Here is an 18,408-nt window from a genome sequence, read left to right on the forward strand (position 1 = left end):
CAGCTGAGTGGGATGCCCACTGGCTGCTTGGGAACACTGAGCCGATCACAGTGAGGCAGGGAAGGCAGCGGCACCCTGAGATCAAAGAGGCTCACCCCACACATGCAGCAACACGCTCTTTGTGGTAGAAAGGCAAAGAGAACTTCTCTTCCAAGACAGTCTTTGACTGCAGGGTAGGCAGTTGGCACCCACATCAAAAAACAGACCTGGCTTTTGTAAAGATACTCTCAATCCACTCTCTCACTTGATCTCCACCAGCAACCTGGGGCAGGCATCCACAGCTCTATTTTGCAGATGAGAAAAACAGAGCAGAGGGAGACTGACTTGGCTGAGGCCACCCAGCTGATGTGGCTGTGAAAAAAACAATGGGAGACCGATGGACTCCAGGTTCCAAGCCAGACCCTCAGACCTGGCCTCGGCAAAGGCTTTCTGGGAATGCTGCTGTCAGTGTGCTCTCCAACTAAGTCTCAGATGCACGCCCATCTGGAACTGGTCAGTAGAACCCTGCAGTCTCCACCACCAGACAGCTCACTGCATTATGTGTCAAGACTTTGAGAACCCGGTGGAAAGCTCCCTGGAGCTGAGGAACGAAAAACAGAGCTGCCTTCGAGGCACTGCTCATTGACTATCTTCTCAGGCCACTTTCAGAGCCAAAGGCGTTCTGGCGAAGGTAAAGAGGGAGCTTAGGGCCACAGGAAAGATGGCAAAAGGCATCTTAACTATTGTTCACTGTCTATCCATCCAATGTTGCCTCAGCATCTCCTTCGGTCCAGCCCTTCACTTGGTTTTGGGGATACAGAGATGAAAGGCACAGCCCTGAATTTTGAAGAGCTCACCAGTTTTCTCTTGTTCGGTACCTACAGTAACACACCAAATGCAGACAATCCCAGTTCAGGGTTTTCACCTTTATGGCAGATACTTATAAGCGGCTGAGGGAACCCAGGAGTTCCCTGGCCCAAATTAGAGGGGAAAAGGGGGTCATGAGAAGTCTTCCTGGAAGATGGGCCATATTTTGCATAAAGAAAAATTAGCAAGATAAAGGACGTGGAAAAATTCCAAACCACAGGCTCACCCATGGCGATTGCTCCTTGTTCAGGGGATGCATGCTTAGAGCAGCAACATGTGCCAGGACAGAGAGGGCGCCATGCCAGGGTGGGGCTGCATTTCCTCCTAAACTCCACCACTGTCTCTCACCACCACAAGCACCTAAAACACACGGGTCCTAAACTCCAAATAGGAGGTAATCTTCCAGTGGAACAGCAACTGGAGCAGAACAAATAAGGCCCTTCCTTTCCCATGCGCACCACACTAGGAAATCATCTAAACACATTTCACTTTCATTTCCAAGTCCACTTCAAATACAAATGCCCTGGCTGTGCAGGAAAGTGGCTGAGCTGAGTGGCAGCTCAGCACAAGAAAGGCAGCAAAATGCTGCAGGGCACTGGTTACCTTCAGGGAAGGAGAAATTATATTGAGGATACTGGGAGCCAAGTTTCTCACTGTCCTGGAAGGAGTTAGAAATATGGGAAGGCAGTAGAATGAACCTTGTGGCATTTTCTTTTTTTGAGACAAGGTCTCCCTCTTTCACCCAGGCTGGAGTGCAGTGGTGCGACCTGGGCTCACTGCAGCCTCAACCTCCTGGGCTCAGGTGATCCTCACCTCAGCAGCCCAAGTAGCGGGGACTACAAGCATGCACCACCATGCCTGGTTAATTTTTGTATTTTTTCGTAGAAACAGGGTTTCACCACGTTGCCCAGGCTGGCCTCAAACTCCTGGACTCCAGTGATCCACCCATCTTGGCCTCTTGAAGTGCTGGGATTACAGACGTCAGTCACCATGCCCGGCCTGAACCTTATGGCATTGGATCAGAATTAACGGTATGAGTGAACTCTGTTTTCAGTATCTATGTATATATCAAATGTAAATGTAAGTATGTATCTACCATGTGTCCACTTAGATGGCTCAGGAGATGTGAGATTCTAATAGCAGTGAGCATGCCTAGAACAAGGGTTTGCTTTCTAAATACAATCTACATTAAGGGGAGCTAGAGCTCCTTGATAAATGGCTGATTCCAGTACTAGGGCACAGGAAGTGGAAGAGCCTGGAATACATTACTGTGCCAGAAAGTAGGGAAGTATTCAGAGGGCAATGGCATGTCAGAACACAGAAGTCAGCTTTAAGAAGACACACAATTAGCCAGGCGCAGTGGCTCATGCCTGTAATTCCAGCACTTTGGGAGGCCAAGGCAGACAGACCACTTGAGCTCAGGAGTTTGAGACCAGCCTGGCCAACATGGTGAAACCCCATCTCTACTAAAACACACACACACACACACACACACACACACACACACACACACACACTCACAGAACCTGGGACAATTCCAACATCAAAGTAATGATAGTAAGGGATTATACACCACTGAATAAAACAGGAATCCGAGTCCATACAGGTAGAAATAATGAGGAAGACAGTAAGAATACATGACTAATAAATGTAGAAGGAATTTGAAAATCACCACTTGGAAATCATTACAGTAGTAATTCGGGCAAGAATAAATACTAAAATGAATGGGCCAAATTTTGATGAGAAACATGGTATTTACAAAGGCTCAAAATATTTCCCTATAAAATATCCAATACAAAGGGACAAAGAGTAAATTTCCATTGAAGGCTGGCAGACATCACCTTCCTCAGAGTTCAAGTCAACATCACCAATGATGGAACACATTAACACCCTGTGTCACCTTATGGGGTGTGGCAAGGGGCACAACAGCACTTCTGTGTTTCCTCTGAACACGCATATCAAGTGTAGTAATGAGGAAACACCAAACATACATTGAGAGACATTTTATAAGACAACTGTCCCACAGTCTTCAAAAAATGTTAAGGTCATAAAGATCACGGAGGGACTCAGAGAGTGAACTGGAGATTCATTAAATGCAGTTAAAACGCAGCCTATTAACCTGGATCGGGCCCTTTCACTTGGAGGACAATGTTGGCATAGTGTGCATTTTTAAAAGGTTCTCTAAGGTGGTGGTGGGGTATGTGGGAGCTCTCTGTGCTGTTCCTGCAACTCTTCTCCAAGTTGAAAAACTGCCAATACTCTTCGCAAAAATGAAAACATGGTATAAACATGATAAAACCATCCTGAGTCACAACAGTTAAAGATATGGCCAGAAATATTTTACAGTTAAGTAACAAATTGGTTTAAAAAAAGTTTAACTGCAATTACCTTAGAACTGAAGACAATATAAAAATTATAGTCAAAATGCTGTTAGGCAGAAGCAGGCCTGACAATTTCTGTACAAAAAATAACAAATGCTATTCTAAGACATAGTCCCACCAGCAATTCATTCTTAACAAATTTTCAACCTATATATTGGGCTCGATCTGCTATTGTGTGCAAACAAAACCCATATGGCTTTTATGATTGTGCAGAGAAACAAAAGCAGTTTTCAAACAATTTTGGACTTACAGAGGTGGAAGCTGTCAACGTCCAAATCCAGTATCCATAGCAAACATCCCATGAGCCTCAAGGTGGCAACCCAATCGGCAGTTCCAGTCCTGGTCAGCACACTGAAGTGTGGAGGGCCATTTATAGCTAAGAAGCCTGTGATGGTTTTGTGTCAACCTGACTGGGTGAAGGGACACCCAGATAGCTGGTAAAATGGTATTTCTGGTGTGTCTGTGAGGGTGTTTCCATAAGAGTTTAGCATTTCAATCAGTAGACCAGAGTACATGATGCCCACCCTCACCAATGCAAGTGGGTGTCATCCATTCTGTTGAAGGCCCAAACAAAAAGGCAGAAGGGCAAATTTGCTCGAGTTGAAACATCCACCTTCTCCTGTCCTAGGTATGGGCCTTACACCAGTGCACCCGACCCCACCCTCGGTTTTCTCAGGCCTCTGATCTTGAACTGAACTACACCAGTGCCTTTCCGGCTTCTCCAGCTTGTAGACAGCATACTGTGGGACTGCTAGGTCTCCATCATCAGATGAGTCAATTTCCATAGTAAATTTCCTTTTCTGTTTTTCTAGAGAACCCTGACTTATGCAAAACTGATCTAGAGAGCTAACAGAAGTATAGACAGAGCTTCCTGATCTTTCATGGCAAACACGATACTTGTAAACCCAAACAGATGAGGTCGCTTGGGGTTACAGCCCAGGTTCCCCAGCTGCCTTGAAGACGACCTCATGGGCTGAGGAAAATCACTATCTCGAAACATCTATACCTACTGCAAGCTGAGTTAGGAAGCTCTGGAATAGGAAGATGAGGAGTGCATAAATCAAAGGCAAGAAGAATGGAAAATCAAGTTTGACTAAGACATGAGGCAGAAGTCCGGGATGACTGTTTTCTAGTTTGTGCTCATGGAAGACAAGTTAGATCTATAAAGGATCCATTACTATTAAAACGGCCTCTGTCACAGCACATCAAGCTCAACGGCAGAGACCATTTTGGTATCCGCAGCACCATACCACACATGAAGCAAACCTGTCATTGGTTTCTTTGGTCCTCCCAGCCTCCTCTCCACAGTGAAAAGCCTACATGATGGACCACTGCTTTCCAAATCTAACTTCTGCACCACAGTAAAGGCTCTTTACAACCAACTTATTATTCTTGCAGTTCCCCAAATGTTACTGTCAGTACTGCATTTTTTTCCCCACCAAGTCCAAGTCTCACTCAGTCTCATCACTCCCCTTTCCATCCTCCCATACACAAAGTATGCAGTTCTGGAAGCTCTCCCACCTCAACCCCCGCCCCATCAAAACAAGTCCAATTGCTATTTCTCCCACCAGGGTTCCAACCACTCTCTTCTTCCAGCTGCAGTTAAGATGCTTCCTCCAGTTGCCCCAACTCCAATCCCAGAGCATAAGGATTTCCAGATGCATTCACCTGGCTTTGCTTTTCTGATTGACTGGTCATAATACTATGCCAGGCGCTTTTGACAGTGTGGCAATGAACTTCATTACCTTATTGTAAGGATAAGAAACAGTGTAGCAACAGCCAAGAGTAACTCAGACACCACTAGGTCAGTACATCAGGCTCACAATGTTCCTTTGTGAGTGGTAACAGGGGTGATACCACTCCTCTGGAAAGAGCCTACGACGGTCACATGGAAGCCGAACTAAAGCTAAGACCTGAACTCGAGTCCAGAATGTTAGGAGAGAAATAAAAAGCATCATATAACTTAGGGTGGACTAGTCAGTTTTGAACAGGAGTGCCAAACTTTTGCTGTAAAGGGCCAGTGATTAGGCTTTGCAGGGCACATAGTCTGCTGCAGCTATCCAAAAGCAAATCTTTGGAGCACAAAAGTAGCTATAGACAATATGTAAACAAATGAGCGTGCCTGTGATTCAGTAAAACTTTATAGACACTGAAATGTAAATTGAAACCTTCAGGTGATAAAAAACATATATAATTGAAACCATTTAAAAATGTAAAGACCACTTTTAGTTCATGGACCACACAACAGGTATAAGCCAGATTTAGCTCATGAAGCTGTAGTTTGCCAGGTCTTGGCTTAGGGGTGAAAAATGGGGAAAATGGACAGAGGCCAACTGAATTTCATGGCTGGAGAATCCACCGGCAGTGACTGTGTCAGAACACCCCATTCCCTGCAACTGCTTACTTTCGGTAGAACATTCTGCAGCAGCCTTTTGCTGGCTGCTTCAGACAAGTAGTATGAACAATGGAAATTTAATGTATTCCCTAAAAGCCCTCACTAAACTTAACTGACATCCCATCAAGTATCCCATCTCTTTGTTGGCTAAGAACCAGGAGACCCAATAAAGTCAATCTAGTGCCTGGGCCTCCTATATGCTACACTCAACAATTACTGAAGAAAAAAGAAGTATCAGTGACAGAAGCAATGTCAACTTTCAATCTGATTCTTTGTGACAGAATCATTTAAAAAATGAGAAATGCAATGCTGGATGTATTGAAAATATTTTATAATCAAGTCTCTAGAATCCTAGCCATCCAGTACAGGAAAAAATTATATTGGAACACTTCAATATTTTTAAACAATGAAAAAAATATTTGACTAGAGGATGGCTTAAGAATTTTACAAATACAAACTTAGGCTTCCTCATATTTCTCACAGAGCAACTAAACAATAAAAGTATTTCAAGAAATGACAGTATACCTCAAATGCAAAATTCCAAAGTCAAATAGCCACTTACATTAAGAGATTCACCAAAACAGTTTGTAAATTAAACAATAACAGCAAAAGGCACAACAACCTTGTTTCTTTTATGATGTCTCAGCTGATTCTTTAAGAAGCAGATAAAAAAGGTACTGTAAGGAACAATTGAAACTTGGCCTGAGCTGTCTTCTGATAATTAATCCTAGTATGTGCAGATTTGTTGTCCAAGGACAAAAGCTCCATGCCACCTTCTGCTGCCACTTTCCAAAGAAAAGGCTGTTTTTTTTTCCTTTCCAGTTTTCACTATGCTCTGAGTAGACAGAGTATGTCATAAAATGACAGTATTCCATTATCCGACCAGAGATGCCACCTCTTTTCTCAACCATTGCTCTGCCTTGAAAGATGAACATATTTACAAGTTCTCATTTTATTCTCCTGGAAAATTATGCATGATCCATTATGAAACACACAAGTTAATATAAAGTCCAAAAGCCTGTCATGTTTATTGGCAGTGGTGTGATCTCGGCTCACGGCAACCTTCACTTGCTGGGTTCAAGGAATTTTCATGTCTCAGCCTCCCAACTAGCTGGGACCACAGGCGGGCGCCACCATGCCCGGCTAATTTTTGTATTTTTAGTATTAGATAGCATTTCACCATGATGGTCAGGCTGGTCTCGAACTCCTGACCTCAAGTGATCTGCCCGTCTTGACCTCCCAAAGTGCTAGAATTACAGGCATGAGCCACTGTGCTCAGCCAGTTTCATTTATTTTCGTTAATAGGTTATGAGTGCATGATGTAGACGCTTAAAAACCATCACCAACCTGTGCTAAAGATATTGAGGAATTACAGAGAGAGAAATCTGTACAAATTCATCTTCTTACTCACAGTATCAGATGGTTAAAAAGAAAAAACAAAAACAACCCAAATTATTTCTTTAAATACTCTTATTTATACTCAGGAAAACAGATTTGAAAAACTGAACAAGTAGACATCTGCTCCGTTTATGATCAAATAACAATGCCAATGAAGGAGATTGCAAAGAAAAAACTGAGATGAAAAAATCCAAATAAAAGCCAACACTGCTATTAAGATTTTTCTTTTAATATGCCATGAGATATCTTGATTGTATATTTTCCAAAGTACTTTCCAGCCACATCTCCCAGCCCTTCCAAAAGATTCTGCCAGTCTTTCCAATGCAATAAAAGATGCTGGATTATAGTTTTGTCTACCATCTCTTTTTGAAAGCAATATACTAATGATTTTAATGGTAATACACTCTTATCTAATAAAGAAACACATTTACAAATATCAGAAACCCAGTTTTGAAACATTTGCATTAATTTTGAACTGAATCAGCATTTTGTGGGTTTTTTTTTTCAAAAGGCAGCAGTTTGACTCACGACTTGCTGATAAACACATTTCTGCTGAGGGAAGGGGAAAAGACAGGGAGAGTGAATGCTGCATTTCTCCATTGGCCCCAAAAGTGCTAATTTCACAAAGGGATACACCAAAAGCAAACATGCAATGGTTGTTTTAAAACTTTTACTGCAATGTAACAATGAAGTAAACAGTAATTAGACACCTACCAATTTTTTCCCAAAACAAAACAAAAAAAATGTAAACAGGAAAATAACTCTGCCTATACTTGTACAGCTTCTCAAATCATGTTAGAAGGGTCTCACATTCAATGATCAAGAAATTTTAAAATAGCAGTAATTATTTTCATTTTAAGAAAAGGTTCCCTTTCTCCCCTCCCACCCCAAGTATTTAACATGACAGAATGGGCTTCCTTACACATTAATTTTATACTTATTTTTGAAGCAGCAACAATTAACCATCAATAATTTGGCATTTCTGTTTACAGTCGCTACAAAAATTTTTTAAATTTCACAAAGCCATTATCCAGTGTTGCCATGAAACAGAGACTGTAAATTCTAGGTAGCTAAAATTCTTTCTGAAACCAATGTTAAGTCAAAGAAATATAAAGCAGGGCATTACACTAAGTTTCTGGATCTAGTACACTAAAAAGAGTGAAACCTAGGAAAAGTTACCTACTGTTTTACAGAAGAAATAAAGACCTGCAAAAGCTGCTTTTTGGTTGTATAATATTTTACACACTGTGTGGAGTTGCGGCATCTGCTAACTGAAGCAGACATGCACTGTATTTATCCCTGCCCTATATCCTAGATCCCTCCCTCCCCACCCCCAACAATCTACTACCTTATACCAAGTATTGTGGATATGAGCCCAAGTCATCCCAGACAATCCAGTGAACAAGTTAGTGTAATGCACTGGTGTGAAGTGTGAGATATAAAAAAGTCCCTTTCAATCTTCATCAAAGTTCTGCTGTAGAAGAAAATTGGCAGCCAAATTTTCATTCTTCTCACAAGCAAAATATGCTTGGATCACAAGTCCTTCGGGAAATCCTAATGCCTTTAACTGGAAGAAAAAGGGAAAAAATACATAAGTCCAACACACCAATTATGGCACATTTAATTTTAACCGGATCATTACTTAAAAACATACTGCAACCAAAAAAAGCTCTTGAGAATTTTACATGAATTCATCTCTATCTGAACATGGATTTTCTGCCCAACCCAAGGGGTTAGATGGAATCTAGACCCTTTCCTTTACTAATCATGTAAAAAAAAAAATCTTTGTTTCTAGTTAAAGCTTAACAGATACTATGCTAATACTCTTTGGCCTAATAAAAAATTAGTTGCTAATTGCTATGGTTTAAAAATAAATGACCCTACAGAAACGTGTAAATCAAATGGCTTCTAGTATATTAAGAGTGAAGATAAGGATGACAGTACCTGGAGTATAGTTTAACCACCTCACCTAATTATTTGTACAGTAAAAGCAAATGTTTTATTTATTAATGCCAATTCATATCTTTCATCTGGATCAAACGTCAATCTCCTTGCTTTATTCAACACTCCATACTAGAAAAACAGGTGGCCAATTATTAGTAATACATGGTACATTTTGAAGACAGTGTTCTATTTTTATCTGCTTAACAGTTACAGCATTTTAAATGGTGATACCAGCTACTTAATTTCATTTTTCTAGTCTATTAAAAATCACTTGTGACAATACTGCCTTTAAAAGCCTTTAAAAACTCAGCTAAATGTCACCCTCCTCAATTGTCTTAATCACTTTGTGTTAAATCAGGGTTCCCAAACCCCTAGGCCGCAGATCGGCACTGGCCGTTGGCCTGTTAGGAACTGGGCCGCACAGGAGGTGAGCAGTGGGCAAGCAAGTGAAGCTTCATCTTATTTACAGCCACTCCCCATTACTCCCATTAACTCCTGAGCTCCATCTCCTGTCAGATCAGCAGCAGCATTAGATTCTCATAGGAGCGGCCAGGCGTGGTGGCTCACGCCTGTAATCCAAGCACTTTGGAGGCCAAGGCAGGCGGATCACCTGAGGTTGGGAGTTCAAGACCAGCCTGACCAACATGGTGAAACCCCGTCTTTAAAAAAAAAAAATCAAAAAACAAACAAACAAAAAAAAAGATTCTCATAGGAGCATGAACCCTACTGCAAACTGTGCATGTGAGGGATCTGTTGTGTGCTCTGTATGATAACCTAACGAATGCCTGATGATGGGAGGTTGAACAGTTTCAATCCCAAAACCACCACTCACTCCACCTCTATTGGTAGAAAAAATGGTCTTCCACAAAACTGGTTCCTGGTGCCAAAAAGGCTGACGACTCCTGTGTTAGATTATATTTGGAAATGACCCTTAAAATCTGAGCAAAAATCCCAATTCATTATGAATATTGATCTATGAAAGGAGAAGAAACTAAAAAATGAGTTATCCAGATTAAAGCTAGGATAGGTGAAGTGAAAGACAGGGTACAATCCAACTGCCTGCTTCTACAAAACACAGTTTAGATTCAAAAGACACAAGTAGGTTGAAAGTAAATTGACAGAAAAAGATATATGCCATGCAAATGGTAACCAAAAAAGAGCTGGAATAGCTACATAGATGAAACAGAATTAAGATAAAAACTGTTACTATAGATCAAAAGACAGTTTATAATAAAGGATCAGGAAGACACAACAATTATCAACATATATAACAGAGCCGCAAAACACATAAAAACTGAAATTAAAGGAAGAAATTGGCAATTAACAATAGTTGGAGATCTCTATATCCCCACTTTCAATAACAGATAAAACAGCTAAGGAAGAAGACTTGACTATAAACCAGTTAGATCTATATTTATAGACCACTTAATAAGAACTACATTATATTCTTCTTCAGTATGCATACAACATTCTTCAGAAATACCATTAAGAACCTCAGTAAGTTGAAAAGTATTGAAAGTATGTTCTCTGATCATAATGGAATGAACTCAGAAAGGAAAAGAAGAAAATGTGGGAAATTCATAAACTTGTGGAACTTAACACAATCCTTAGAAACCAAAGGGAAAATTAAAAAATATTTTGAGATAAAAGAAAGCAAAAACACATTATACTAAAACTTACGGGATGCTGCTATAGCATAAACGCAGAAAGAACATTATAGCTGTAAATGTCTGTGCTAACAAAGATAATAATCTAATCTTAAACTAAAACTAAACAAAGACAAACCAAACTAAACTTAACCTAAAAAAGGAAGAACAAGAGAAAAAATAAAAATTGGAAAGACCTAAAAAACAAAACCAGAAGTTATTTTTATTATTTTTTAAAAAATCAACAAAATTGAAAAACTAATTTTAGTTAAACTGGGGAAAAACCAAAAATCTTAGGACTCAAATTACTAAAATCAGGAATAAATGGAGACATTATTACTTTATCAAAAGAATAAAATGATTATAAGGAAATACATACAACTGTATGCCAACAAATTAGATAACTCAGATAAAATAGACAAATTCCAAGACAAAAACCACCAAAACTGACTCTAAAAGACATAGAAAAACGGAACAGACCAGTAACAAGTGACTGAATCAATAATCACAAAACTTCCCAAAAAGCAAAGCCCATCCTCAGACTTCTGATGAATTCTATCAACTGTTCAAATAATTAACATCAATTCTTAATAAATACTTCCAGATAACAGAAGAGAATAATTCCCAACTCACTCTAGAAGGCCAGTATTACCCAGATACCAAAATCAGACAAAGACATCACGAAAAAACTACAGACCAATATTACTTATGAACAGATGTAAAAATCCTTAACAAAATATTAGCAGGCTAAATCCACATATAAAAAGGATTACACATTGTGACCAGTAAAATTTATCCTAGAAATGCAAGGTTGGTTCAATATACAAAAACCAATCAATGTAATAAAGCATATTAAAGGACAAAAACCACATGATCATCTTAGTAAAAACATCTGACAAAATGAACACCTGTTTTGATGAACACACTGAACAAATTAGGAACAGAAGGGACTTTCTTCAACCTGTTAAAGGGCATCCACAAAAAACTCACAGATAACATCATACTTAGTGATGAAAGACTGAATGCTTTCCCCTAAGATCAAGAACCAGACAAGAATGTTGGCTCTTGCTAGTCTAATAATATACTGGAGTCTCTAGATATGGCAATTAGACAAGAAAAAGAAAAGATATTCATATTGGAAAAGAAGTAAAACTGTCTCTATTTGCAGATGACATGATCTTGTACATGGAAAATCCTAATGAACACAGACACAAACTACTTAACGAATCAATAAGAGTTCAAGAAGATTTTAAGACAAAAGATCAATATACAAAATTAAATTGTATTTTTATATAACTAGCAATGAATAATCTGAAAATGAAAATAAGAGAAAAATTCCATTTATAACAGCATCAAAAAGAATAAAAATACTTAGGAATACATTTAACAGTACTGCACAACTTTTACACTGAAAACTATAGATTAACACTACGGAAAGAAATTATAGAAAGACCTTATTATTAATATGGAAATACTCCCCAAATTCATCTACAGAATAAAACAATCCCTATCAAGATCCCAAGCAGCTCTTTTTTTCTTTTGCAGGAATCAGACAAGCTGATGTTAAAATTCATGCAAGGAACACAAAGGATCCAGAACAGTCAAAACATACCTTAGGAAACAGTAAAATTGGAGTAACTAACACTTTCCAATTTCAAAACTTAATAGAAAGCCACAGTGACTTTCTAAGTTAAAATGTACTTTATCTGATTTCCATGTCAAAACACTTTGTAATATAAGGAAGGGCAAGTACTACAATTCCTATGATTCCCTGTTGTAGTAAAAATGAGGGAGAAAAAGAATGACTAATCATGATATAATAAAAACTAGGTTACTGGAATCAGGATAGCAGAGTTCTGATGTTAAATATAAATAAAAATATAAGTAAAAAGAAAAATCTAGAAGTGGGTATATACTTATAAGACTTTTTCTTCTTGAATTTTAACACATCAATGAAATTATACCTGTACTGCTCGCCCTTTGGCTTCATAAAAGAAAAGATGAGGGAACAGGGATAAGAAGAGAGAATCTTTACTGCAATCCATAAGGCAATGCTCTATTTGGCTCTGTCCATCAGAACTATCTCCAGTCAATGGAAAAGTTCTGTATCAGTTCTATCCAACAGTAGCCACTAACCCCATGTGACTTCTGAGCATTTGAAATAGGGCTAGTGTGACTAAGGAACTAATTTTTTTTTTTTTTTTTTTTTTTGAGACAGAGTCTCACTCAGCAGTGGTGCAATCTTGGCTCACTGCAACCCCTGCCTCCCAGGTTCAAGCAATTCTCCTGCCTCAGCCTTCCAAGTAGCTGAGACTACAGGTGCATGCCACCATGCCCAGCTAATTTTTGTATTTTTATTAAAGATGGGGTTTTGCCATGTTGGCCAAGCTGGTCTTGAACTCCTGACTTCAGGTGATCCAGGAACCTTGGTCTCCAAAAGTGCTGAGATTACAGGGGGGAGCCACCATGCCCTGCCAAGAACCAACGTTTTAAAGTTTCCTTAAACTCACCCTTTCTATAGCTTCTTTTTCCTGAGGCGTTACTTGAATGTAGTTCATATGACCACTTCCAGCTTCTGCAATTCCTCCACTGCCACCTCCACCTCCTCCTCCTTGACCACCAGCTTCTTGAACTGGTTCATTTAACATCTGAATAAAATGCTCCTGGTGTTGGCTAATTTGCTGTGGTGATGTGAAGGACAGAGAAAAACAATATATTAAGTATCTGCAGGAACAGGAATTCTAAATATTACTAAGAGAAAAAGTTAAACTTTTACAAACAATATTTTAGTGATTCCAAATTATTCAGTCTTTGGAAGGATGTGATTTCTTGTACATTAGTAAAGAAATTCACTACTTTTGGGTAAAGTATAATGGTGAAGAAATTTGAATTCCTAAGTATTCTGAGCCCCCTGCACTTAAACAAAAAACTACTGTAGGACTACAGAACTTATTCTTTATACTTGCATATATTTTTACCTTCCAAACTAGTGGGCACTAAAATGCTGTGCAAAATTCAAATACTTGGTGATCTGAGCATCAAAGAAGTCTCACAGTTATTTTTTCTAAGAGTAAGTATTCCTGTTGCTTAAAAGTTCCTAAGAAAAAGGAACTAAGTAATAAGCTTGTGAAAAGTGATTTAAAGTTAGGCAGTGTCTTTGTTAAACAGCTTCCCAAATTCTTTAACATGTTAATATGTACTGGGAAACTCCAAAAAGGAAATATAATATGTTTCCCAAACTTATTATTTGGTCAAATTAAATTAACCCAACTTCCATATCCCAACTGTTTTTTTAGTACACCTGTCTAGATTACAATATTCTACTGAGTGTAGCTTGGGAGAATACATTCACCACTCTCAAATACAGAGTTGGTGGGGAGGGGGAAGGACATTCACAAACTTTTTAAAAATGTGATACACTCTAACCCACTTGTGAAACTGACACTGATTAGTCACCTGAAGTAACTGAGGATTCTCTCGACCTATCTGCTGTAGTAACGCTGGGAGCAGGGAAGGATTCTGTTGAATAATTTGTCTCATCTGTTGAAACTGAGGCTGATTCCGTAAAAATTCAAGAGGATGTCCTAAAATACACATAAACATTGTTAAACAAAAGCAGTAAATACACATATAAAGAGTGGTTAAACAATACATTTAGACAGCAAACACTATCAAGTAAAAAATTATCTGAGTTCTCAGATGTAATAAAACGAAGGAAACTATGAAATCTTCAAACTGTACCAACCTGCTGTTTTATACAGCAAAAATTACTCCTATTAGCAAAGAAAGTGAATGCAGAACACTGTAACAAACTTTCCTAAAATTGGTCTTGGCACTCAATATTATAAAATAATACTAGGAACTTGCCCCCTGTGCATGTTCTATCAAAACGAAAAGTACTAAAAGTTGGTCCCGTTGCTTAAAAGTTCTTAAGAAAAATATATGCCACAACTAACAAAAATAAAAACTCACTTACTTTATAAACAATCAAAACCCCTTAAAGAACACAATCTGAGCTTGAATTCCTAGGAAATGCTAAACCAAAGAAGAGAAAGATATTTAATATTTAAAGTTTGAGGTCAGGTTTGCAAAGCAGGAGAAATTTTAATACGAACTTACTTACATTAAGGAAGACTGGTTATTACCATTAAATTTCAAACATAAGCCGTATGGTAATCTAGTACTAATATATCTAGAGCTCTTCAGTCTAAAATCCATTCACAATAGTAAATGTTAATAATTCCAAATAAAAATAAAATAAAATACAGAACTTGTGGCTTTTTCAAGGTGCCAATACTTGTCCGGTTATGTTACAGGAAACCAAAAATTGTAAATAAAGGAAGTATGTTTTTAAGGTTACTAATGAATAAAAGTTAATTTTTAGATATATGTTGTAATTTCCTATTCAGGAAGACAATCATTCAAATTAAAATGGTCACAACACATGAGTTTTTTGTTCTTCCATATATAACACTAGCTTTATAGAGGAAGGCAATGAGATTTAGAGACTACGTTACCTAATAAGTGCTGAAAGGAATAGGACCCCAAATCCAAAGCAAAGCTGTGGCCATCTCTTTCCACTACCATGCTGAATCTCAACAAAAAACAGGCCTGTCCTCTGGAGACTACACAAAGCACTTAGTGACTTTTGTCAACTAGAGGTGACTATCATAATCAGAGCTAGGAAATGGATGAAAGAATGGCTTTTTCAAAATCAACAGCTTACTTTATTCATATACACAAAACGAACGAAGGAGAACACTACATAATTGTTAAGCCAACCGCGGGCTCCAGGCTTTGCTCTGTAGTCAGACCTATAGCAATGTGTGGGTATGGTCAGTACTCGAGTAAGGAAGACTTTGGTTATTAACATTTGACTTGAATGTTAGCTTTGCTTTCTCCTCCTAGACACAAGGTTTTAAACCTCTCAAGGTTTCATTTCCTTGGTTGTGTAACTGTTAAAATCCTGCTGGCTTTGAAATCACACACACTTTGTTAACATTTATGGAGAGAGTAAGAGACAAAGTGAGCAAACCATTCTGAATGCCATTAGAGAGTAACACCAAATACAAACTGGAAGGCATCTTTTCCTTAGAACAAATAAAACAATATGCCCTTTGACAAAACTGCAGCACTGATGTTTAATATCAGCAAGGATACCTCTTACATCCACTTGGGAGAGTTTCTTTTGGGCCTTTCTCAAACATTAGTTACACAACTGCTCTGGGAATGAATCTCATTTCTGAAGCATTTCAGATTAAATTATCTTACACTAAAAATTCAGGGTCATTCCCTCCCCATCCAAAAGATTCCACTTTACCTCCAGAACTTGTTGTTGTAGTCGTTGCTGTTGTAGTTGCTGCAGCTGCAGCCACTGCTGAAGACTGAGGAGCCCCAGTACTAGCTGCTTGAGGTGGGTCAACCACAGCCTGATTTTCTCTATCTCCAGGGATTCCCTAAAACAAAATTTCCAAGCTTTAAGATATCCCATCATGCAAAATTAAATATTATACAGAGTAAAAGATTTATAGGCTATTTAACATATTGTCTGATTTTCAAAAGCATCAAACAGATGTCTGCTTCAATTAAAAGTAAAGGATTATTAACCTGCATGGATTCAAATTAGATTAGAAACGACCTGGGTGCATTATAGAAAAACCCACATTGCTATAATAATGTAAAGCAGTACTGACCAACAGAACTTTCCATGATGATGGAAAAATAGTCTCTGTGTTGTCCAATAAGACGCCTACCAGGCACACATAATTATTCAAGTTTGAAAACTATCTAGACATGTACCTTCTTAAAACAGAACATAACTAAAGGTTTTGGTGCTACTTATTACTTCAGTTGACTTTTTAACTTCTTAGAAATCTTCATCAGCTGTTAATGATAAAAAGGATTGAGTGTACAATCTTAGCTTAAGATAATCCAAACAAAGAAGTTTTGATGGGCATCTGACAGTTCTAAAATGACTCCTGGGGAAAAATATTTGGAAAGCTAAATGGTTTCAATTTATTTTAGATTGATTTTGTGGTTTTTGAAAAATTAATTTTTTATGAGATACTTTCTGAGTGACACTTTCTCAAAGTAACACTTTACTCAAAAGTATCTCAAATTTATGATATACCTTCTGAGTGACAGTTTGTCAGTACCATGGATCAGTAGAGGAGATCCTCCTGCAAGTGTGTAGTATTTATCTTCTAAAGTTGTTAGAGCTTAAAACTGCATGCATTAAAATCTTTTAGGACACCCTATTTTGATGCACATGATTTGACAGACTTGTCATTTAAAATTTTTAAAAAGTCTTTATCAAGTTCTTATAGATTCTGAAAAGAAGAGAACTATGTATTAAAATTGAGTAAGATGATAAATGCTTCCATTTCCTAATAAGCCAGAAGCCAAAAGCAACAACGTATAAAGGATGAAAAGTAACAGAGCAGGAATATGGCTGCATGCATTAGATGTCACTCCAGGCATTAAAACAAATGTTTTTGAATGAGTTCACCAATTCAAACCCTTAACTTCGATGGGCAGTTATTTAAGTGCTAACAAACTACATACAAATTTAGGGTCCAGAGCAACCATCACATTCTGTTTAATTCATTAAACTAAAAAGTTAATTTTCATTGCTATAGATCTACCTCTATTCTCACACGTTACAAAGCCGCTTATTAGATAAGGGATCAACATTTCTCCCTTCCATCCATTCAACTTATCTGTTAACTAGTAACAGTTAAAGGCAGCTCCCCACCCCTGTCTATGAAACAAACAGCAAATATATAAAAAATATTTGTTATAGGCCGGGCGCGGTGGCTCAAGCCTGTAATCCCAGCACTTTGGGAGGCCAAGGCGGGTGGATCACGAGGTCAAGAGATCGAGACCATCCTGGTCAACATGGTGAAACCCCGTCTCTACTAATACAAAAAATTAGCTGGGCACGGTGGCGCGTGCCTGTAATCCCAGCTACTCAGGAGGCTGAGGCAGGAGAATTGCCTGAACCCAGGAGGCGGAGATTGCGGTGAGCCGAGATCGCGCCATTGCGCTCCAGCCTGGGTATCAAGAGCGAAACTCCGTCTCAAAAAAAAAAAAAAAAAAAAAAAAAAAAAAAATTTGTTATAAATTGTTTGATGAACTCATGTCTCATCTGTTTATTTGCATTTGATGCTATATAGCAGTTTTAGCATTTGGCAACTTTGGTGACAATGATTTCTTTATTTTGTACCTCAGAACTCCACATCCATTAGATCAAAATAACTGATACTGTTGAACTTATGCAGAATTCTAAATCAGATGTAAATGAAAGCCACTCCAAAAAACTAATACTTTTATACAATCTGTTTAGGCTCTGTACTCTTCACCAAACAAATTCACAACAATTATTAATTCCACACAAACTGGATAAACTGCCACCATTTAAAGACACTACTCAAGATGACAATGAAAAAGTGAATTGAAAACGATAAAATAATATGCTAAGAAAAGGTTCTGAGAACTTCACAAGCAAATGCATGGGCAATGAATGGTGGAGGCAGAGTACAATTATGAGGCTTATAATGGACTCTTCTAAAACTAGCTAGCTACCTGAAAGGAGTTCCTAACAGAAGTACAATCAGACACAAAGGAATGCGTTAAACTGTGGACATAATTCCCAAGAGTTAGACTCATGCAACTCTAAGACGGTATTTGGGCAATTCAGACTTAGAAAAAATACTCCAAAACACCAAAGACAATTATAGAATAAAAATCTAAGATTTTTAAAAAGTTAATTCAGGCCAGGCGCAGTGGCTCACGCCTG

General features: G+C 38.3%; 1 protein-coding gene across 1 annotated transcript in view; it reads right to left on the reverse strand.

Moving 5' to 3' along the window:
• Positions 1-7,673: 7,673 nt before the first annotated feature.
• The window catches only part of RAD23B (RAD23 homolog B, nucleotide excision repair protein), a 45,679-nt gene continuing 34,944 nt past the window's right edge, over positions 7,674-18,408 (reverse strand). The window contains exons 7-10 of the mRNA XM_012439109.3: positions 15,931-16,066; positions 14,067-14,194; positions 13,121-13,291; positions 7,674-8,587 (exon numbers count right to left, since the gene is read on the reverse strand). Of these exons, the coding sequence (XP_012294532.2) occupies positions 8,474-8,587; positions 13,121-13,291; positions 14,067-14,194; positions 15,931-16,066 (549 nt within the window). The 3' untranslated portion in view covers positions 7,674-8,473. The remainder of the gene's footprint in view (positions 8,588-13,120; positions 13,292-14,066; positions 14,195-15,930; positions 16,067-18,408) is intronic.

This window comes from Aotus nancymaae, unplaced genomic scaffold (genome assembly GCF_030222135.1).
Source record: "Aotus nancymaae isolate 86718 unplaced genomic scaffold, 86718_ANA_hifiasm-v0.15.2.pri h1tg000003l, whole genome shotgun sequence".
Taxonomy (NCBI): domain Eukaryota; kingdom Metazoa; phylum Chordata; class Mammalia; order Primates; family Aotidae; genus Aotus; species Aotus nancymaae.